This window comes from Schistocerca americana, chromosome 3, assembly GCF_021461395.2.
Source record: "Schistocerca americana isolate TAMUIC-IGC-003095 chromosome 3, iqSchAmer2.1, whole genome shotgun sequence".
NCBI lineage: Eukaryota > Metazoa > Arthropoda > Insecta > Orthoptera > Acrididae > Schistocerca > Schistocerca americana.
The window spans coordinates 944,264,857-944,288,420 of NC_060121.1; the positions used below are offsets into that span (position 1 = coordinate 944,264,857).

Consider the following 23,564-nt stretch of genomic DNA (forward strand, 5'->3'; position numbering starts at 1 on the left):
CCCCTCACACCTTCTCTCCTACCCTCCATCTAAATGCAACACTTCACTGTCCACCACTCCCATCATAATATCCCTCCCCCTCCCCGCCCCAGCCTCCTCCTTACCCCCACCCAGTCGCCACTCCCATCATGCACGGGTGCTGTTGCTCGCAGTGTAGTTTCAGCTCTCTGAGACTGCAGATGCGTGTGCAAGTTGCACTTGTGTGTATGTGTGTGTGTGTGTGTGTGTGTGTGTGTGTGTGTGTGTGTGTGTGTGTGTGTGTGCTGCTGACAAAGACCTTACTGGACGAAAGCTATAATTGTGTTTAGCTTTTTATTGTGCCTATCGCGGCTCAGCATCTCTGCCATATGGTGAGCAGCAACTTTCCTTTTCTCGTATTGTTACGTTCCATCCTAGATTTTCCACTGTTTGTTTTTTGCCTGACGGCTTTTCTTCGATCCTAACCCTGTGCGGTTTTCCTTTGTAACTGCTTTCTTTTGCGTCGCTATACTCAATGTCCATCCATCTTTCTTTTCTTTCCTGTGTTTCTCTTGTTGCCTTACTGAACTGCACTGCACACACTACTTATGACTACTGTATCAACGGACTCTGCTGCTCGCAACAGACGGCATCAAGAACATGCTGATTGTTGGTGCAGCATCTTATGTCCCACATTACTCCCACCGATATAATTAGGCCTATACCTTCAAACTGATCACGTTCCCTGTGTCAGTTACTGTATTTTTGCGTGTTATCTCCCACACTTTTCCTGTGCCACACAATCTTACATCTCTAACTACGTACCCCTCCCCACCCCTCACACTTTCTCCGTTCTATCCCAGTTCGCACCCACTAAATTCACCTCATCCATCATCCACTTACATCTACGCTTATCCGCCCTCAAACCTGCTACCCACAGTAATATATTTATTAATGATTAGTTATTCTCTACTTTGACCTTTGTGACTTCTCACCAATTTTAGTGCGTTTTCACCTTCCACTATCATTGTCTTCCTCAGATTCCATCTCTTTTCTTCTCCCTGTGCATCTATTTCGTATTTTTCACAGGTATTTGGGTGTATTTTTGCGTAATTTTTCGCACGTAATTCTACTTTTTTACGCATTTTTTCGCATTTTTGCACCACCATGGATCCTTGCTCCTTCCATCTGCATCAATACAGAACAGTTTCCTCATCCCTAGCCACATCCCAGTCACACATACTGTTCCTGTGTTGTTGCTTGGCTCATGTAATTCCCCCTAATGGTCTTACCATCAAATTACCCATCTCTGTTTGCCATCCCTCCTTCCACAATGACACCCACCTGTTCAGATTCTGCCAATCCTTAGTCCTCACCAACATAGTCCTGCAAAACCATATCAACTAAGCCCAATCCTCCTTGCAGTGCCTACTCTCCATCCGCAAAATTCTGCTGCTATGTAATCCCAGATTCCTGTAACCCGTAACACACATTGAAACTCTCGACCTGCAGAAACTTGAGCAACATGCACAACACCACCTCAAAAAGCTCTCCATCCTGCTCACTTCCTACTCCCGCCTCGGAGTATCACTGTCCACCACTTCCACAACAACCTCCAAAACTCCCCCACGCCCCCTCATAGCTGACAAACCTTGTCTCGCAGACCTACTACACTTACCCCACCCTCCAAAACTCACTCCCAACACCACACAGAACTCAAATCCTAAACAGACCTGCAACACAGTCATGAACCTTTCCTCCAGAAGCCTTAATCCCACAGAAATATCTGTCCTTTCCAAAGACCTCACCTTATGCCCCACTCCCAAATTCAACCATGCAGGACTAGTTAAAGACCTTCTCTCCTTCTCCCGGTCCCTACAGTGGAAACACTTTTTCGTCACCAACCCGACCAATCAGACTCGACCAAAGACCAACACTGAACCTTGCCTAACTCAGTTCACTCCTCCATCCAACTGTGATCCACCCCCACTGCCTCCAAACCACATCCTGTTAACTTTCCAGAATTTCTTATTCTCGAACCTTGCCTCTCCATCATTCCCCAAATTCCTCAACATGCGTACTAACATTACATCCACAGAAAGAACCACAGTCGACCACATAAAAACTGGTCCTGATCTTATAATCCTACCTTCAGACAAAGGGTCCACCACCATAGTTTTGAACCACAAGGATTACGTGGCAGGACTCCGTCAGCTGTCAGATACTTCCACCTACAAACCATGCCACAGTGATACCATTCCAGCAATCCAGCAGGTTCTCCAGTCACTACTCAAATCCTTAGGCCCATCCCAGAACCTCTCCTTAGAGTCCATCTCTCTACTTAGCCCTACCACTCCCCGCACTCCCACTTTCCACATGTTTCCTAAAGTCCATAAACCCAACCATCCAGGACACCCCATTGTGGCCGGTTACTGTGCCCCAACTGATAGAATCTCTGCTCTTGTAGACCAACAGGTTCAACCTATTACCCGGAACCTATCGTCCTATATAAAAGATACCAACCATTTCCTCGACCAACTTTCCACAGTTCCTCTCCCTCTACCACATGGTGCCCTGCTCGTCACTGTTGACGCCACCTCCCTGTACACTAACATTCCTGATGCCCATGGCCCTACTGCTATCGAACACTACCTTTCCAGACACCCTATGGATTCCAAACCAACAACCTCCTTCCTACTCTCCATGACCAACTATATCCTCACCCACAATTACTTCTCCTTTGAAGGCATTACCTACAAATAAATCTGTGGTACGGCTACGGGCACCCACATGGCACCATTCTATGCTAACCTATTCATGGGGCCATCTAGAGGAACCCTTCCTAAAAGCCCAGAATCCTAAACCCATCACCTGGTTCAGGTTCATTGATGATATCTTTGCTATCTGGATTGAAGCTGAGGACACCTTATTCACATTCCTCCAGAACCTCAACAACATCTCCCCAATTTGCTTCACCTGGTCCTACTCAACGCAACAAGCTACCTTCCTAGATGTTGACCTCTACCTCAGAGATGGCTACATCAGTACCTCCGTCTATATCAAACCTACTAAGCACCAGCAATACCTCCACTTCAACAGCTGCCACCCGTTTCATACCAAGAAGTCCCTTCCGTACAGCCTAGCCACCTGCGGTCATCGCATCTGCAGTGACGAGGGTCTCACTGAAGCCTTCACTGACCGTAATCATCCCCCCATCCCTGTACAAAAACAAATCTCCCGTGCCTTATCTTTCCAGTCTCCCACCACCTCCCAAAGTCCCACAGTTCGGCCACAGAGGAGCATTCCCCTCGTAACTCCGTACCATCCGGGACTGGAGCAACTAAATTACATTCTCCGCCAGGGTTTAGATTACCTCTCGTCGTGCCCTGAAATGAGAAATGTCCTGCCCACTATCCTTCCCACCCCTCCTACTGTGGTATTTCACTGTCCACTGAACCTATACAATATACTCATCCATCCTTACACGACCCCTGCTCCCAATCCCTTACCATACTTCATGGCTCATACCCCTGTAATAGACCTAGATGCAAGACCTGTCCCATACATCCTACCACCACCTACTCCAGTCCGGTCACTAACATTACCTATCACATCAAAGGCAGGGCTGGCTACCTGTGAAACCAGTCATGTGATCTACAAGCTCAGCTGCAACCACTGTTCTGCATTTCATGTAGGCATGACAACCAACAAGCTGACTGTTCACATGAATGGCCACCAACAAACAGTGGCCAAAAAGCAAGTGGACCACCCTGCAGCTGAACACACCGCCAAACATGATACCCCTCATCTCAATGACCGGTTTCAGAGCCTGTGCCATATGGATCCTTCCCACCAACACCAGCGTTTCTGATTTGCGCAGGTGGGAACTTTCCCTGCAATACATCCTATGCTCCCATAACCCTCCTGGCCTCAACCTTTGTTAGTCACTGTCCTCACCCATCCAGCTCCCTCCCTGTTCCCGTTCCAGCACTATACAGCCGTCATTTCACCGCCACAGCCAGTCTTAATTTCTTTTATTTTTATTCCTCTCTTTTCCGCTACTTACCCCCTACCCCCTCCGCACCTTCTCTCCTACCCTCCATCTAAACTGCAACACTTCACTGTCCGAATCTCCCACCATACTATCCCTCCCTCTCCCCTCCCAGCCTTCTCCTTACCCCCACCCAGTCGCCACTCCCATCCTGCATGGGTGTTGCTGCTCGCAGTGTAGTTTCAGCTCTCTAAGACTGCAGACACATGTGCAAGTTGCACTTGCGTGAGTGTGTGTGTGTCTGTGTGTGTGCGCGCGCGCATGCGAGTGTGTGTGTGTGTGTGTGTGTGTGTGTGTGTGTGTGTGTGTGTGTGTGTGTGTGTGTGTGTGTGTGTCTACTGCTGACAAAGGCTTTAATGGCCGAAAGCTACTAATGTGTGAATCTTTTTATTGTGCCTATCGTGGCTCAGCATCTCCACTATATGGTGAGTAGCAACTTTCCTTCTCTCAAGTGTTTCGTAAGTTACACGTGCCCCTTAAATGGTGATAAATGCTGGACAATGGAGGAAACATTATATCTTAAGCTGGCACCATTTCCTGTAGCAGAGTGACTCATCTTACACATAATATTCCAAGTAATTTATGTGCTGAAGACGTAAACGCATGTTATGTGAAATAACTGCTGATCAGCAATCTCTGTGTCATGTGCCACTGTATTAGGCTCACCCACATATGCAAACCTTCAAGTCACTAGTTGATCTTGGGATGAGCCAACATTAAGCTTGTAAGAAAAAAAGTGAATGGTGAATAATTTTCAAACAAGTTATTACATACGACGCTTTCTTAATTGCTTCGAATGTGTGTTGAGGAGATATTCCGCCAACAATATTTGATCATCTATAAAGCCTTTTTTAATTCACTATACTATACAACAAGCTTTTCCATATAAACAACATTTAACAGAAATGCTCTCTCAGGTTTACTCAGTGTGACTGATTACTGTCTTGTTTCAGAGTATTCAGTTGATTTGTTGTTTCCATTTTACGTACAATATGCATTTAACAAATCTCTTTTTTGAGCTTGAGATGTACGATAGTCCTCAAAGAGATAACATTCTCTGATATTGTATCAGCGAGATTTCCATTGGCATTCCTTACTTTTTATGATACTTCCTCTCAGAACAATATTTCTGGTGTCATTTTGGGAGTTTTGACAATATGAGTCATAGCCTCCACTTAAATATAATAAGTAGTTACATACGGCGTGTGATCAAAAAGAAACAGGTGGTGGTAGTGGTGATGGTGATTAACATTCTTAAGGAAATACAAAAATTCCCATTAGCCTACTTTTTGATCACACCTCGTATGTAGTCAAATATATATTTTAAGTTGCGATTGTGTAGTGAATGCACCCTCTGTTGTTGGCAGATGTGACATTAGAAAGGAGCTCTGAGAGCAAGGAGCAGTAATTCTGCCATTTTCAGCTGTGAATACAACATGTTTGTATAGTATGGGACTACCCAATGTGTGCTGAGTACAAACCGAACCTTTATCCAACCTGAATAAATGCTTTACCAGGTTCTTCCCAAATCAGATTTGTCAGACTCAAGCTTTTGACAACTTCCTTCGCCATCACTGTCTGAATAAATGCTTTACCAGGTTCTTGCCAAATCAGATTTGTCAGACTCAAGCTTTTGACAACTTCCTTCGCCATCACTGTCTGGAGATATTTCGGTCATTAGGTAATTAAGTTGACCTACTGAAATATCTCCTGACAATGATGACAGGGGAAGTCACTAAACGCTCCAGATTGACATATCTGACACAACAAGAGCTTGAAGCATTTGTTCAACAGTGTTGCTCTGTAAAACTGCATTCACTTATTATTCAATCTATCACACGATAGGAAGTTCACGATATGGAAGCCTGCTCGGGATTTGTCTGACAAAATCGCAAGCAAACCCAGAATCACGATTTAGATAAAGTTAGAACAAGGCACAAATGACAATCAATTCAAAGCAGTCATTATGAAGCCTTAACAACTTCGGAAGGAAAACCATGGAACATCAATGGTCACAGTAAGTTTGGCTGAGGTAAACAGCCTGCATAAGCTAGCAGTGCCACTGAGCTGCAGCTGCAGCAGCAGCAGCAGCAGCAGCCGCCGCCGCCGCCGCCATTCATGCCAGGCTGCGGGAAACCCAGTGGGCTGCAGCAATCCACACCACGAAATGGAAAACAGAGAGCGGCAACATCAGCCGCTTGGCGGCGGCGGCAGCGGCAGCAGCAGCAGCAGCAGCAGAGGATTTAAGACGCGTTGGGTCCATAAAATGTATAAAAATTAATAATTTCAGTAGTATTTGCTGAACACAGTTAGTTGCCAGTGATGGTGAATCTTCAGGAAATGACACTGAAGTTGGTCAATCTAGTACCCATAAAATGGCAGTGGATACAGTAAATTTAATACTGGAAGCTATACCTAAATTGAATCGCCAAGTGATTGGGGTTAAGCAAAATGATCCCATGTCGAAAACAAACTGAAGTTGGATATAGAAAGGATGTCAAGGGAATGTGTAAGGTTGAATGGCATAGTTAGGGACGAGATCTATAGAGTAGATCATAAGTTGGGACCAGAATGTTGTATATTGGAAGAAAGGCTCGAACACAATTTCAAAAGCAGTATTGCACAAATTTTAACTAATGTAGATGCGAGTCAACTAGTAATAGTAAAATCCATGAACCAAGTGCAGTTGAACTCATCAGAAGTAAAGCAAAAAGTGTTAGCTGTAAATAAATGAGTATCAACAGCAGAGACTAATAAAGCGCACCCCCCCCCCCCCCCACACACACACACGCACACACACACACACACACACACACACACACACACACACACACACATATATTATATGAAGAGAAAATACTTAAACCCAGAGAAAGGAAGAACCATAAATTGTGCTTTTGTGATGCCTTTTATTAGCAATTCGTGAGTGAAAATTTGAAACAGTGCTGGGAGTTTCATGCTATAGATTTGTTTAGAATGTTAGGATAGGTTTCTAAATGGTACTAGTGATAAAGATAAAATTAAATTTGCAAATTTTTTTATTAGAAGGTGAAGCTTTATCATGGGTGATCAGAATAGTGGCAGTTTTTGAAGCTACGAGTGTTCTGAAGAGGGATTTCTGTATAAATAACTGGGAGAGGCGAAGTGGTGTAGGATCCAAAATGCGTTTCTGAATGGATCACCATACAGAGCAGATAGACAAACCATGAGAGCAGTCTGTAGGGAATAAATTAAAAAGCTAATGCATTTAGAGCAGTCTTTAGATGTACTGATTAATAATATTTCTACTCTACAATGGAGGCTACCATTACCAGATAATATTCAATGGGATTTGATTAATGCACCAAATGAAGACATTGGTAACGTCCTAGAATACATAGAAAGGATGGATGGTGCCACATATTTTACGATTGACAGTGCAAGCAGAACTGGCAAAAGGAAACACATGGAGATAGAAATAAAATGTGCCTGACCAGGCTGGATTCAGAAGGAGCAAAGAAAAGTACAATGGGCAACATAGGCCATGACTAGCGACAAGAAAATTTTGGGAAAACAATAATGCAAAAGATAATGCAAAATAAGCAGTTCTTCACAAAATAATGCAAAATTGGTGATTTTTATGAGATTTTGTGAATTTTGTAATTCTTGCCAGATAAAAATATTATGAACTCTGACAGCAGTTTCCTCATATTTGTAACTAATAGTTACAGTACTGAACATTAAAACTGCATTTTGACTTTTAATCTCCTCAAGGTTGGAGTACAATTATAAACTGACAGTTCAATTCCCATGTAGCAACTTTGATGTAATGACAAAAATAGAATTTAAATTAGCAAAAATAATACTGAAAATGAAAAAAAAAAACATCACTGGATTTGGAAAAAGAATGAATTTGGTATTATACACCGAATTTGGCAAAATTAACGACCACAACAAATTTTGGAAAACAAACATCAAATTTGGCAAAAAAGAACAATGAATTTTGCAAAAAAAAACAGCAAATATGGCAAAAATACAACACAGAATTTGGCAAAAAAGTGACACCTATGGGAAAATAACAACAATAAATCGACGGAAAAACGAACTGGGAGAGGGAGGGGGTGAGGGTGGTGGTGGTGGTGGGGGGGGGGGGGGGAGAATAGGAAAAGTAATAGTCGAACTGGCAAAAAGTTACATTACATTTAGCAAAAAATTGCACTAAATGTGGCACATAGTAACAATGAATTGGGTAAGAAAACAGCAAATCTGGCAAAAAAATTACAACACACTTGGAAAAAAGAAAAACTGAAAAAATGGCACTGAATCTGGCAAAAAAGCAACAAGGAATCTTTAAAAAAAATTTGGCTAAAAAATTACACTGTATTTGGTCAAAATAACCAACTTTGACAGAAAAGATACCAAATATGGCAAAACACAAATGTCCCAAAAAATACATAATTTGACAACAAAATGCACCAGATGTGGCAAAAATTGTACCCCAAATTTGGCAAAAAAATAACAACAAATTTGGAACATTTATTAAATAATTTTCAAAAATCTGAATGTGGCCAAAAGTAGCACCAACTTTGGCAAAATTAACACTGAATGTGGGGAAAAAACCATGGTATGCAGCCATAAAATGAAAAGTTTTTTTTTCCCCCGTCTCTAGCCATGACACATGGAGCAAGGAAGAGAAACTTTGTGAAGCAGAAGTAATGGAATAATGGGAGGCAAGACAGTAACAGAAAACTGGATCCCAAGAAACAGAAGGGAAAACAGAAGATTCAATGGGCAAAGACAGCAAGGAGGCAGAAATGGAGTTTGAAACATGGAAAATGAGTAGGCATCCCACTGGAGATTCACATTGGGCTGAACAAGGCCGGGACTGGAACAAGGACCAAGTGAGGTACAACAGCAGATAAAAACCAGCCAAAATATAAGGGAATGTTTTTTTTACAGAAAGAATTTCAGGAGAAGGGAAATTTTGGCAAGATCTTTATATTTATCAACGGAAAAAGCACAACAGACAGCAGACTTAAGTTCATAGAAGAAGACTTTGGTGGTTTCTGTAAGTGGGCAAAATGTAGTGCTTAAGCCATTGAGGCTGTGGGACCACTGAAAGGAAATGATGGGGATAAATGTTTGCAGCAGCCAGATAATGTGAATGAATGCGAGAAAGTAAATTTAGAAGTGAGTGATGTGCATGTTCATTGACATAAAAAGCTATGGTTCAACCAAAAAGACTCATGGTAAGTGTGGTGGTGACTTTTGTGTTGATATTACTGGTGATTTTGTGTTAATGATGAAGTGGATGGCAATGAAGTTGTTAATGTTGGAACTAGGAGCAATTCAAACAAAAATGTATCTGATTTTTGTAGAAAATGTTGATGGGGCATAAGTATTTCTAGTAGTGACATCAGATGTAACAGCTGAGAAGAAAGTATACGATACCACGGAAATAAGGGAGTTAATATCATATACTGTTGAATCATTAGAAGGAATGAAGGAAGGAAGATTAGGGTTTAATACTCCAACAATGATGTCATTGGTAATGGAGCACACACTCTAATGTTTCAAGGACAGGGAAGGTAACTGGCTGCACCCTTTCAAATAAACCATCCATGCATTTGCCTAGAACAATGCAAGAAAATTGCACAAAACCAAAGCCTGGATGACCGAACATGAATTTGAACCATCATCCTCCAGAATGCGAGTCCAGTGTGCTAATCACTGCGCCATTCTGCTCTGCTGCATCACTGGAGACTGTTACACATGTCAAGAAGGGAAGGCTGTTGTCCTGAATTTATTGATATGGGTGATTTAGAAAGGTTACGGGAAGGAGATGATACCAGCAAGGGGAGATAATTGAATTTACAATGATTATAATAAGAAGTTCTGAAAAGAATTTGTTGTCTGTGTCACCAATTAAGTTTGAATTATTGGAAAGTCAATAAATACATGTTTTCCAGGGATCTGTTACGTAAAGTAAATGATAATAGGTCATGAAAAGATAAATAAATATTTAAAGATTAACTGAAAATAGAGCCATTAGAAGAATAATATAGAACAGCAAACATATAGCCAGTTGCTTATAAATATACACACAAAAAATTCACCAAGAACTGTTAATGGAAGAAAAAGGGCCATAGGAAATATCAAAAAACATAATAAGAATGTAGACAGACCAAGTTTTAACTAGAATTGAAGAAAGTCATATATTTTAAGGTTTACGAAAGTCACGCGATTTGCTGAGTGTGTGTTGAAGTGCACGAGTTTGGTTGTTGGGTATGAATGATAAACAGTGTTTTATGGTTTGTGTGTGTTATTGCTTTCCAAGCATCTAGATTGCTCCCATATGAGTGCAATGTGCTCCCTACAAAAAAGTATTCAAATACTTAACAGTAGTTATTTTAAAATCAGTAATAAAAATTCATAGGATAATCCAGTTATAGAAGTTTGTACAAGAGAATGTTGTCCCTCAGCAATGTGCACGATTGGTTGGTTGCTTGGTTTAAAGGGGGGGGGGGGGCAGAAAGGGGAGGGGGGGGGGGTGACCAAACTGTGAGGTCATCAGACCCTTGTTCCAGGTAAAATAATTACACAAGGCAAAGAAGAAACACGAGACGCACAGCACAATAACATGAGAAAGGAAGAACCAGAATAACGACAGAACAACCAACACTACCACGGACAAAACAGAAAAAGAAAACCACAGAAGCAAGAAACAGGTAGAAGCAGTAAAAACAAGAAAGCAGATGACCGTGGCTGGCCAATCATGAGAATAAAAAGGAAAAGCCAGCTACTCTGCGACACATTAAAACATCCACCCTAAAAGCATTACGAGTGTAGAACACAAAGGGACAAAGGACACATGCTAAAACTTATACAGAATGATAAAACCCACCGTCATATATAAAACGCAATACTAAATTAGCCGATGAGGCGTTGTGAGCTAAAATTAATGGCAACGAGTCCTGTAACTGAAAAGTGCATTGCAGGGCAGCCAAAAAAGGACAGCTAACCAAGATATGGGCCACTGTCAGCCGGACACTGCACCAACACTCAGGTGGGTCATCACAGCGAAGGAGTTAGCCATGTGTCACCCAAGCATGCCCAATGCGGAGCTGGCAGAGAACCACAGAGTTCCTGTGAGAAGCCCACATGGAGGACTGCCACACATTCGCAGTCTCCTTAATGGCATGCATCTTTTTGTGTGTGCTGAAGTTATGCCATTTCGTCTCCCAAAGCTGCAATACCTTGCGGTACAGTACTGAACGCAGGTCAATTGCAGAGAAGCTGATCTCCATAAGAGGTTTCCGCATAGCCTGTTTGGGCAGCCCGTCGGCAAATTCGTTGCCTGGGATTCTGACATGACCTGGGGTCCAGACAAACACAACTGAACATCTGGACCATTCCAGGGCTTAGATGGACTCCTGGATAGTCGCTACCAAAGGATGACGAGGGTAGCACTGGTCGATAACTTGCAGGTTGCTCAAGGACACAGTACACAGAAGTAACAACTCCCCAGGACATGAACGGATGTGCTCAAGAGGACGAGATATAGCCACCAGCTCGGCAGTGAAAACACTACAGCCATTGGGCAAGGAATGCTGTTCAATATGTCCTTCATGGACATATGAAGCTTGGCCTCTGTACATGTCAAGAATCGACAGGAACTGGCAGCGGAGATCTGCGGGGTTAACTGAGTCCTTAGATCCATGTGAAAGGTCCAGACGAAGCCGCAGCCTATGTGTACACCATGAAGGTGTCTGTGATGGACCTCAAGTATAGGTGGTAAAGGCAACGACTCCAGTTCAGAAATAAGGGATCGAAAATGAACTGCAATTGGAAGCCCTGACCCGGGCTGCCAATGCGGGAGATGAACTGCCGTGGGTGGGAAAAGGAGACAGTGATTTGGATGCCCAGGGGAACTACGAATGTGCGTATTGTAACTGGTCAGCAGTTGTGCAAGCCTGCAATGGAAGGACTCAGGCCTCCACAAGGATGCTGGTCACCGGACTCTTCCTAAAATCTTCTGTCGATAGGCGAACGCCACAATGGTGCACTGGGTCCAGTAAACACAATGCTGTGGGCGCCTCCACCGATCCATAAACCAGACTCCCATAGTCAAGGTAGGATTGAACAAGGGCTCTGTAGAGCTGCAGCAGCGGAGAGTAATCTGCATCCCAGTTAGTGTTGCTCAGGCAGCGGAGGGCTGACGAAGGTGAGATAGCCAAGTCAATAGGATGTTGAAAACGAGTACTAAGAATCAGTGTCTCCACTACAGCGAGTGGATCATCATTAAGGTAACGGTCTGGTTCTGGATAAACGGTATGACACCAACGGAAGGCCATAACACACGAATTTGTGGCCGAGAACTGGAAATCTTGAGCTACAGCCCATGATGCACCTTGTGGATGGCTCCCTGTAGGCGCCGCTCAGCAACACCAGTACAAAATGAAGAAGTCATCTGCATACGGAGAAGGTGAGATGGACAGCCCTACAGCTCCTGCTAGACCATTAATCACCACTAAAAATAGAGGTACACTCAATACAGAGCCCTGCGGGACTCCATTCTCCCGGATATGGGAGGAACTATGGGAGGCACCAACTGGGACACGGAAAGTACGATGCGACAGGAAATTTTGGATACAAATCAGAAGCGGGGCTCAGAGACCCCCCCTCGTATAACGTAGTAAGGATATGACGTCGCCACGTAGTGTCGTACGCTTTTCGTAAATCAAAAAAGATGGCAACCAGGTGTTGGCATCTGGAAAAGACTGTTCGGATGGCAGACTCGAGGAACACAAGATTATCAGTCATAGAGCAACCCTGGCAGTAAGCCGCCCTGATATGAAGTCTTCTCTAGATTGTCGCACAGATGACAAAATGGTAGATATCGAAATAGATGACAGAGGGATAGAAAAATAATTAAAATCGCTCAAAACAGGAAAGGCCGCTGGACATGATGGGATACCAGTTCGATTTTACACAGAGTACGCGAAGGAACTTGCTCCCCCCTCCCCCTTCTTGCAGTTGTGTACCGTAGGTCTCTAGAAGAGTGTAGTGTCCCAAGGATTGGAAAAGGGCACAGGTCATCCCTGTTTTCAAGAAGGGACGTCGAACAGATGTGCAGAACTGTAGATCTACATCTCTAACATCGATCAGTTGTAGAATTTTGGAACACATACTATGTTTGAGTATAATGAGTTTTCTGGAGACTAGAAATCTACTCTAATAGGAATAAGCATGGGTTTCAAAAAAGATGATAGTGTGAAACCCAGATTGCGCAATTCGTCCAGAAGACTCAGAGGGCCATTGACACAGGTTCCCAGGTAGATGCCGTGTTTCTTGACTTCCACAAGGCGTTCGATACCGTTCCCCACAGTCGTTTAATGAACGAAGTAAGAGCATATGGACTATCAGACCAATTGTGTGATTGGATTGAAGAGTTCCTAGATAACAGAACGCAGCATGTCATTCTCAACGGAGAGAAGTCTTCCGAAGTAAGAGTGATTTCAGGTGTGCCGCAGGGGAGTATCATAGGACCGCTGCTATTCACACAATATATATAAATGACATTGTGGATAACATCGGAAGTTCAGTGAGGCTATTTGTGGATGATGCTGTAATATATAGAGATATATAACAATGGAAAATTGTACTGAAATGCAAGAGGATCTACAACGAATTGACGCATGGTGGAGGGAATGGCAATTGAATCTCAATGTAGACAAGTGTAATGTGCTGTGAATACACAGAAAGGAAGATCCTTTATCATTTAGCTACAATATAGCAGGTCAGCAACTGGAAGCAGTTAATTCCATAAATTATCTGGGAGTAGGCATTAGGAGTGATTTAAAAAGGAATGACCACATAAAATTAATCGTCGGTAAAGCAAATGCCATACAGATTCATTGGAAGAATTATAAGGAAATGCAGTCCGAAAACAAAGGAGGTAGGTGACAATACACTTGTTCGCCCACTGCTTGAATACTGCTCACCGGTGTGGGATCCGTACCAGATAGAGTTGATAGAAGATATAGAGAAGATCCAACGGAGAGCACCACACTTCGTTACAGGATCATTTAGTAATCGCGAAAGCGTTACAGAGATGATAGATAAACTCCAGTGGAAGACTCTGCTCAGTAGCTCGGTACGGGCTTTTGTTGAAGTTTCAAGAACATACCTTTACCGACGAGTCAAGCAGTATATTGCTCCCCCCTACGTATATCTCGCAAAGAGACCATGAGGATAAAATCAGAGAGATTAGAGCCCACACAGAGGCATACCGACAATCTTTCTTTCCACGAACAATACGAGACTGGAACAGAAGGGAGAACTGATAGATGTACTCAAAGCACCCTCCGCTACACACAGTCAGGTGGTTTGCGGAGTATGGATGTAGATGTAGATGGGCCACATGACTCCAGGACCCAACCCAACCGCTGATTAATGTCGTAGCGAGATTGAATCTTGTAATCCCCAAATCCTCAAAAAATAAACGAAAAATATACCTATTCAAAAAAGCAGATAAAAATTCACTTGACACCTTCCTGAGCAACAATTCCACTCGTTCCAAGTTAATAATATAAGTGTACACCAGATGTGGCTTAAATTAAAAGAAATAGTATTGGCAGCAATTGAGAGATTTATACCAAATAAATTAACAAACGTTGGAGCTGATCCTCCTTGGTACACAAAATGGGTAAGAACACTGTTGCAGAAACAACAAGACAAACAAGCCAAATTTGAATAGATGCAATATCCCCAAGATTGGCGATCTTTTACAGAAGCTCGAAATTTAGTGCAGACTTCAATGTGAGATGCTTATAACAGCTTTCACAATGAAATTGTCTCGAAATCTGGCAGAAAATCCAAATAGATTCTGGTCGTACGTGAAGTATGTTAGCGGCAAGAAACAATCAACATCATCTCTGCGCGATAACAATGGAGATACTACCGAAGACAGTGCTGCCAAAGCAGAGTTACTAAACACAGCCTTACGAAATGCCTTCACAAAAGAAGACAAAGTAAATATTCCTGAATTCGAATCAAGAACAGCTGCCAACATGAGTAATGTGGAAGTAAATATCCTCAGAGTAGTGAAGCAACTTAAATCACTTAATAAAAGCAAGTCTTCTGGTCCATACTGTATACCAATTAGGTTCCTTTCGGAGTATGCTGATGCATTAGGTCCATACTTAACAATCATATACAACCATTCGCTCGACGAAAGATCCGTACCCGAAGACTGGGAAGTTGCACAGGTCACACCAACATTCAAGAAAAGTAGTAGGAGTAATCCACTAAATTACAGGCCCTTTCTAATTAACATCAATACGCAGCAGGATTTTGGAACATATACTGTGTTCGAACAATATGAATTACCTCGAAGAAAATGGTTTATTGACACACAGTCAACATGGGTTTAGAAAACATTGTTCCTGTGAAACTCAACTAGCTCTTTATTCACATGAAGTGTCGAGAGCTATTGACAAGGGTTTCAAATCGATTCCGTATTTCTGGAATTCTGGAAGGCTTTTGACACTGTACCACACAAGCGGCTCATAGTGAAATTGTGTGCTTATGGAATACCATCTCAGTTATGCGACTGGATTCGTGATTTCCTGTCAAAGAGGTCAGAGTTCATAGTAATTGACGGAAAGTCATCGAGTAAAACAGAAGTGATTTCTGGTGTCCCCCAAGGTAATGTTATAGGCCCTTTGCTGTTTATTATCTATATAAACGATTTGGGAGACGATTTGGGAGACAATCTGAGCAGCTGTCTTCGGTTGTTTGCAGATGACTCTGTTGATTATCAACGAACAAAGTCCTCAGAAGATCAAAACAAACTGCAAAACGATTTAGAAAAGATATCTGAATGGTGCGAAAAGTGGTAGTTGACCCTAAATAACAAAAAGTGTGAGGTCATCCACACGAATGTTGGAAGGAATTCGTTAAACTTCGGTTACACGAAAAATCACTCTAATCTAAAAGCTGTAAATTCAACTAGATACCCACATATTACAATTACCAACAACTTAAATTGGAAAGAACATACAGAAAATGTTGTGGGGAAGGCTAACCAAAGACTGTGTTTTATTGGCACGACACTCAGAAAAATGTAACAGACCTACTAAGGGGACTGCCTACACTATGCTTGTCTGTCCTCTTATAGACTACTCCTGTGCAGTGTGGGATCCTTACCAGATAGAACTGATGGAGTAAATCGAAAAAGTTCAAAGAAAGGCAGCATGTTTTGTATTATCGCGAAATATGGGAGGGAATGTCACAGAAATGATACAGAATTTGGGCTGGACATCACTAAAAGAAAGGTGTTTTTTGTTGCGACGGAATCTTCTCACAAAATTTCAATCACCAACTTTCTCCTCCAAATGCGAAAATATTTTGTTAACACCAGCCTACACAGGCAGGAATGATCACCATGATAAAATAAGGGAAATAAGAGCTCGTACGGAAAGATATAGGTGTTCATTCTTTCCACGCGCTATACGAGATTGGAATAATAGAGAATTGTGAAGGTGGTTCAATGAACCCTCTACCAGCACTTAAATGTGATTTGCAGAGTATCCATGTAGTTGTAGATGTAGATACGTTCCAGCAGCTTACAAAGAACATAGCTGATAGCTATCCACATCAAGTGGGTTTTTATCAGGTTTGAGCACCGGAATGATGGTGCTCCCCCGCCATTGTGAGGGAAAGACGCCACCGCACCAAATCTGGATGAAGATGACGAGGAGATGACGCTTGTAGTCAGATGAGAGATGTTTAATCACGTGACTGTGGATCCAATCTCTGACCGGATCCAATCTGGCCCAGGAGCTGTGTCGGTGCAATCTGCAAGGGCACTGAAAAGCTCCCACTCTGTAAATGGGGCATTATAGCATTCGCTGTTGCTGTGTAGTGAATGAGAGGATGTTCCCTTCCAGCCCCCATTTGAGAGTGCGAACGGAGGAAGGGTAATTCTCCGGCACAGACACTCGAGCAAAGTGCTCGGCAATCGCATTTGTGTCAGTAGATAACACGCCATTTATGTTAACGCCGGGATCATCTGTTGGGGTCTGGTATGTGCCGCATATGCCGCTATAGAGCTTGCTGACGCTCCTTAATTACTTCAGCGACTTACGGCGACCACAGAGGGACTGCCTTTCGCTGGGGGGCACCCCAAAGAGCGAGGGATCATGTTTTCTGCCACAGAAACAATTGTTGTAGTCACCAGCTCAACCATCACATCAATGTTACCATATGGAGGAGATTCAACAGTGATAGCTAAGGTGAAAGTTTCCCAGTCCGCCTTGTTTAAAGCCCATCTGGGCAGGCGTCCGTGGGCCCCACGCCAGGGCAGTGACAAAGATGGGGGAAGTGGCCACTACCACACAGGTCGCATGTGATCTCCAGTGGATAGATGGGAGATGTCCTGGGCTGCAAATTGATAACTCAATGGCCAAGAAGCTACCATGAGCCACACTGAAATGTGTGGCAGCCCTAGTATTTAAGAGGCAGAGATCGAACTGAGACAGTAAAGTTTCGACACCTCTGTCTCAGCCAGTCCCACTCCCTAAGGGATTATGGGTATTAAAATCTCGCAAAAGTAGGAAAGGTTTATGGAGTTGATCAATCAGTGCAGTTAATACATTCAAAGATACTGCACCATCTGGAGGAAGATACACATTGCAGACAGTTATTTCCAGTGTCGTCCGTATTCTGGCAGCCACAGCTTCAAGAGGGGTTTGAAGGGGCACAGCCGTGGAGGGCACGGGTCTGCATTGCTGGGAACCAGTTTTCCTGGAAGGCAATGCAGAAAGCAAGTGTGAAGCTTAACAGTTGCCATAGCTCAGCCAGGCAATGGAAAAAAACCGCCGCAATTCCACTGGAGGATGACGTCATCTTGAGACTGGGAAGGCATGGAACATGCAATGAGGCAGTTTATGCCTCAGGATCACTTGCAGCCACCGACTTTTTGCCTGAGCAGTCTACATCCATTGTGTCTGAGGGTCTGGTGAGACCTAGGTCCTCAGCGGATGCTAGAATCTCCACCTCATCCGTAGTCGCAGAGCTTATAGGTAGCGATGGTGTGGGTGCCACTGCAATTCCCTTGGTCTTGGGGACCTTCTTTTTGGATTTCTCTCACTGTTCCTTGGGCTTCCCTGGCTGGGAGGACTTCACTGATTCAGTCTCTGGGACTGAGGACGAGCGTGAAGCCCTACGACCAACAGGTTTTGGGCTCTTCAGCCACTGGCGGGCGTCATCTATCCCACTAGCAGAAACAGGGAATTGAGTGACCCAAGAGATCCCTTCCTAGTGAGAGGAGCCGACTAAGACTTATGCTTCTCTGGCTCAGAGATAGGGACTCGTATTCCTGCTGGTTGGGGGCATGTTGCTCCCGAAGTAGGTGGTGTGGAAGCAGCAGGGAGGGAAGTGGCCCCCACCTTCAAGGGGACAGGTGTAGTCTTCTGCTTCTGAGAAGGGCAGGAATGTGAGGAACTGATGGGGCAACAACTGTTCTAGTAGCGGCAGCTTAAGAGGACGTCATAGCCACAGGATGTAGCTGCTCACGTTCTCTCTTAGCCTCAGTGTAGATCAGTTGGTCCAGCATCTTACATTCCGTGATTTTCTTTTCCTGTAAAATCCTGCAGTCTGGTAAGCAAGGTGAATTATGTTCTCTGCAGTTGACACAGATGGGAGGCGGGGCATGGGATGTGATGGACGTTCACAATACAGACATCTGTCGCTGGAAGTACAGCGGGAAGACAATATGGCCGAACTTCCAGAACTTAAAGCACTGCATTGGGGAGGGGTATATGGCTTGATGTCACAGCAGTAGACCATCACCTTGACTTTCTCAGGCAGGTGTCACCCTCGAAGGCCAAGATGAAGGCACCAGTGGCAACCTGATTGTCCCTCGGATCCCGATAGACATGCCAGATGACATGAACACCTTGCCGCTTTTAATTGGCACGCAGCTAGTCGTCAAACTGCAAAAGAAGGTCCCTGTGGAATATGAAACCCTGGACCATATTTAAGCTCTTATGGGGTGTGATGGTAACAGAAACATCCCCCAACTTGTCACAAGCAAGTAATGTCCATGACTGGGTAGAGGATGTTGCTTTTAAAAGACTGACTCAGAGCACATTTTGGACAAGCCCTTCACCTTCCCAAACTTGTCCTCCAAATGCTCCACTAAATAGTGAGGTTTCAGGGACATAAAAGATTCCTCATCAACTCTCACACATAGGAGGTAACAGGGCGAATAAACTTCACTGGCATCCTTGGCCTGGCGTTCCTCCCATTGTGTGGCCAGGGAGGGGAACGATTTGGTGTCATATTTCTTCGCACTGAAGTAAGACTTTGCCCACTTAGAGACTGCCGGCAGCGGACCACTAGCAAGAGACGATGTACTACCCTTCATGGCGTGTCATCCGCCCTCATGCCACTCATTCCGACCAGTGGCCTTCCCCACGGGTACCACCTAGCCTCAGCAAGGGCCACCTGGCAGGATAGCCATTGCCGGGAACGCCGATGCCCAGGGAGATGGGCATGAACTTCATGGCATACTTTTTTCGCTTTGTGATAGATGGCGCTGTAATAGTCACAAACATATGGCTCGCAATTTTAGACAACAGTTGGTAACAGGTAGGTTTTTTAAATTAAAATACAGAACATAGTTACGTTTGAACATTTTATTTCGGTTGTTCCAATGTGCTACATGTACCTTTGTGAACTTATCATTTCTGAGAATGCATGCTGTTACAGTGTGATTACCTGTAAATACCACATTAATGCAATAAATGCTCAAAATGTTGTCCGTCAACCTCAATGCATTTGGCAATACGTGTAACGACATTCCTTTCAACAGCGAGTAGTTCGCCTTCCGTAATGTTCGCACATGCATTGACAATGCACTGACACATGTCAGGCGTTGTCGGTGGATCATGATAGCAAATATCCATCAACTTTCCCCACAGAAAGAAATCCAGGGACGTCAGATCCAGTGAACATTCGGACCATGGTATGCTTCGATGACCAATCCACCTGTCATGAAATACGCTATTCAATACCGCTTCAACCGCACGCAAGCTATGTGCCGGACATCCACCATGTTGGAAGTACATTGCCATTCTGTCATGCAGTGACACATCTTGTAGTAACATCGGTAGAACATTACGCAGGAAATCAGCATACATCGCACCATTTAGATTGCCATCGATAAAATGGGGGCCAATTATCCTTCCTCCCATAATGCCGCACCATACATTAACCCGCCAAGGGCGCTGATGTACCACTTGTCGCAGCCATCATGGATTTTCTGTTGCCCAATGGTGCATATTATGCCAGTTTACGTTACTGCTGTTGGTGAATGGCGCTTCGTCGCTAAATAGAATACATGCAAAAAATCTGTCATCGTCCCGTAATTTCTTGTGCCCAGTGGCAGAACTGTACACTACGTTCAAAGTCACCGCCATGCAATTTCTGGTGCATAGAAATAAGGTACGGGCGCAATCGATGTTGATGTAGCATTCTCAACACAGACGTTTTTGAGATTCCAGATTCTCGCACAATTTGTCTGCTACTGATCTGCGGATTAGCCACGACAACAGCTAAAACACCTACTTGGGCATGATCATTTGTTGCAGGTGGTGGTTGATGTTTGACATGTGGCTGAACACTTCCTGTTTCTTTAAATAACGTAACTATCCGGCAAACGATCCAGACACTTGGATGATGTCGTCCAGGATACCAAACAGCATACATAGCACACGCCTGTTGGGCATTTTGATCACAATAGCCATACATCAAAACGATGTTGACCTTTTCCGCAGTTGGTAAACGGTCCATTTTAACACGAGTAATGTATCACGAAGCAAATACCACCCGTACTGGTTGAATGTTACATGATACCACGTACTTATACGTTTGTGACTATTACAGTGCCCTCTATCACAAAGCGAAAAAAATTGGTCCAACTAAAACATTCATATCTCTTTACATACTACACAAATACGTAATAAAAAATGGGGGTTCCTGTTTAAAAAACCGCAGTTGATATCCGTTTGACCTATGGCAGTGCCATCTAGTGGGCCAACCAAAGCGCCATCTGCTTTCCCCCTTCAAGCTAGACGAGTTTCGTTCTTTGTAGTTTTTTTCGTTTGATGCTTATTTCGTGAGATATTTGGCCCGGTCACTATCAATGGACCACCCTTTATGTATATACATGTGTGTGCGTGCAAGTGCATGTGCGCGCGTGCGGAACCAATCATTCAAGAGCTAATAACTTATTGCCTTTCCTCAGTTTTTGTTTATTATTTCCATCCCAAAATTGCCATTATTGAACCATACTGAAATATATTTCCTTACCTTGAGCTGCCTGCCTGTAACGCCTTGTATCTTGCCATCCTGTGCACGTACCACAACTGAAGTGTCAACATCACCAGCACCACTACAGTCATAGCGTTCAATCACTTTAGGCTTTCCTTCACTAGTCACCTGCAATGGCAAACAAATTAAATCAGGACACTACTGTGTGAATGTTCGAACCACCATGCACAGAATTTTATCTCTCTCTATTGCACTGCTGATTGGTATAAAATCATTATAGGTCTTGTGATGAAGCAAGCTGGGATATTTTTACTTCCCCTCTTGTTTTGCCTTCTGCCTCCTTGATTTGTTGTTTTTTTTAACTAATTATCATTAACATATGTGAGTATAATCTGCATTTATAAAAGAGAAAGGTTGGCCCACAGTTTTAAGCAATGTAACACCAGATCTAATTTGGTGCTTAGTTTTATGGATGCAATTGATTTTCTAATTTATTTTGACTATTCCTAGTTAGTATCTTTCATTATAGGGTGAAACAAATATAAATTCTTATTAAACATTTGGAAGGCCAGACACTAGACTTCTTTAAGTATTTATTTGGCTCTATTTGAAAACATGTTAGCAAAGCCAGACCTTAATTAATTCGAAAGTAATGAATAGTTTTGACAAAAGTATTGTATGTGTACTTATATCTGTTAATGTCATGATTTAAACAAATCATTCGGCTTAACCCTCGTTGTAGAAGAAACTGTTAAAAAGAACCAGTTTTTCGATGTATTCAGTTAATTTAACGAGTAATTTAAAGAGTAATTTCTGTAATTTAAACTTCGAACAATGTGTAGTTTCAGTACCTATTATTGTGAGGATATATAAGGGCCTGATTTTTGGTCCCGAAACAGTCTGTCCACGACCGAGTTTCAGACAAGAAACCTCTGTTGATTAAAATAACAATGCTTCAACTTAACTGTGGAATAGGCCTAAGTGTTACACAATCAGGCTGTGTATAAAAACAATGACAGTGTCTGCTCCATAGGTACCTTTCTATTCTTCAAGGACTGTGAACTTTATGGTTAGGTTTTTACTGCTTGTAGATGTTCAATAGTAAACTGGTTCAATAGTAAACTGGTTCAATAGTAAACTGGTTCAATAGTAAACTGGTTCAATAGTAAACTGGTTCAATAGTAAACTGGTTCAATAGTAAACTGGTTCAATAGTAAACTGGTTCAATAGTAAACTGGTGTAGCAGTTGGAGGTTCACCTGGAAACTATTAATAATGTGCATATGGGGGGCTGTGAAAAGTGAAAGTAAACACCTGTGAAATACAAATGTGCACGTGTCGGCTACATCATTTACAGTAGACAGTTCTGCACTTCCACCCCCTATTTTTTCAGCCAGTTCATCGACACCAAGGACAACAAATGAAGAAATAAAGAAGGTGAACATTGTCACAATCTGTCTTCATGGTAGAATCCAATCAACATTAAGTGTAAATGAGGAGTTTATACAACAGCAATAGTGCAGCAAGTAACAAGGCTGCAAATTCAGAAGCAGGCTAGGTTAAAAACCAAAGCTCCTAGACCGAAGCAAAGAAATTCGCCGCATGAATGAAATATCGTCATCTGAGATGATAAAAAAAATTCATCAGAAAATTCGGAAATTGGGAGTGTGTTTTTGTATGAAAATCTCAAAGAAATGTCACTATCTGACAGTTCTGCTGTCACGTTTTCATAACAACAACATATTCTGCATTGAATATTGATACTTTGAGAACAAGAATACAACTGAAAGTGATAATTCAGCGCATTTTCGATGGTGATCATATCTTTCGTGTGATGCAAAGAATGAACTGGTGTCAGTTTGTGGTAATTTGGTGTGTTGCAAACATTCAATAGATTTCAGTTCGTGTAAAAAATGCCACCAGCGCATTTGAGATGGACTAATAATGTATGCAGTGTTTGGAGGCAAATCTAATGAGAATTTCTCAAGTACAATCCATTATGGCCCCAGAACAAGAGATCCAGCAAAAAAAAAAAAAAAAAAAGAAAGAAGAAGAAGAAGAAGAAGAAGAAGAAGAAGAAGATAGAAAAAAAGGAGGGGGGAGAGAGAGAGAGAGAGAGAATGTTTGGTTGACTGAACAAGCTACTTTGTCAGTGAAAAATAAAGATGTTGAAAATTCACAGTTCGTCAATTGCATTCATTTAATCTGATCAATTCCATTACTGATTCGCACGAAGT

General features: G+C 42.9%; 1 protein-coding gene across 1 annotated transcript in view; it reads right to left on the bottom strand.

Annotated features, from left to right (window-relative positions):
* The window catches only part of LOC124607517 (tripeptidyl-peptidase 2), a 283,824-nt gene that overhangs the window by 222,756 nt on the left and 37,504 nt on the right, over window positions 1-23,564 (bottom strand). Inside the window, exon 2 of the mRNA XM_047139911.1 lies at window positions 21,368-21,496. Within this exon, the coding sequence (XP_046995867.1) occupies window positions 21,368-21,496 (129 nt within the window). The remainder of the gene's footprint in view (window positions 1-21,367; window positions 21,497-23,564) is intronic.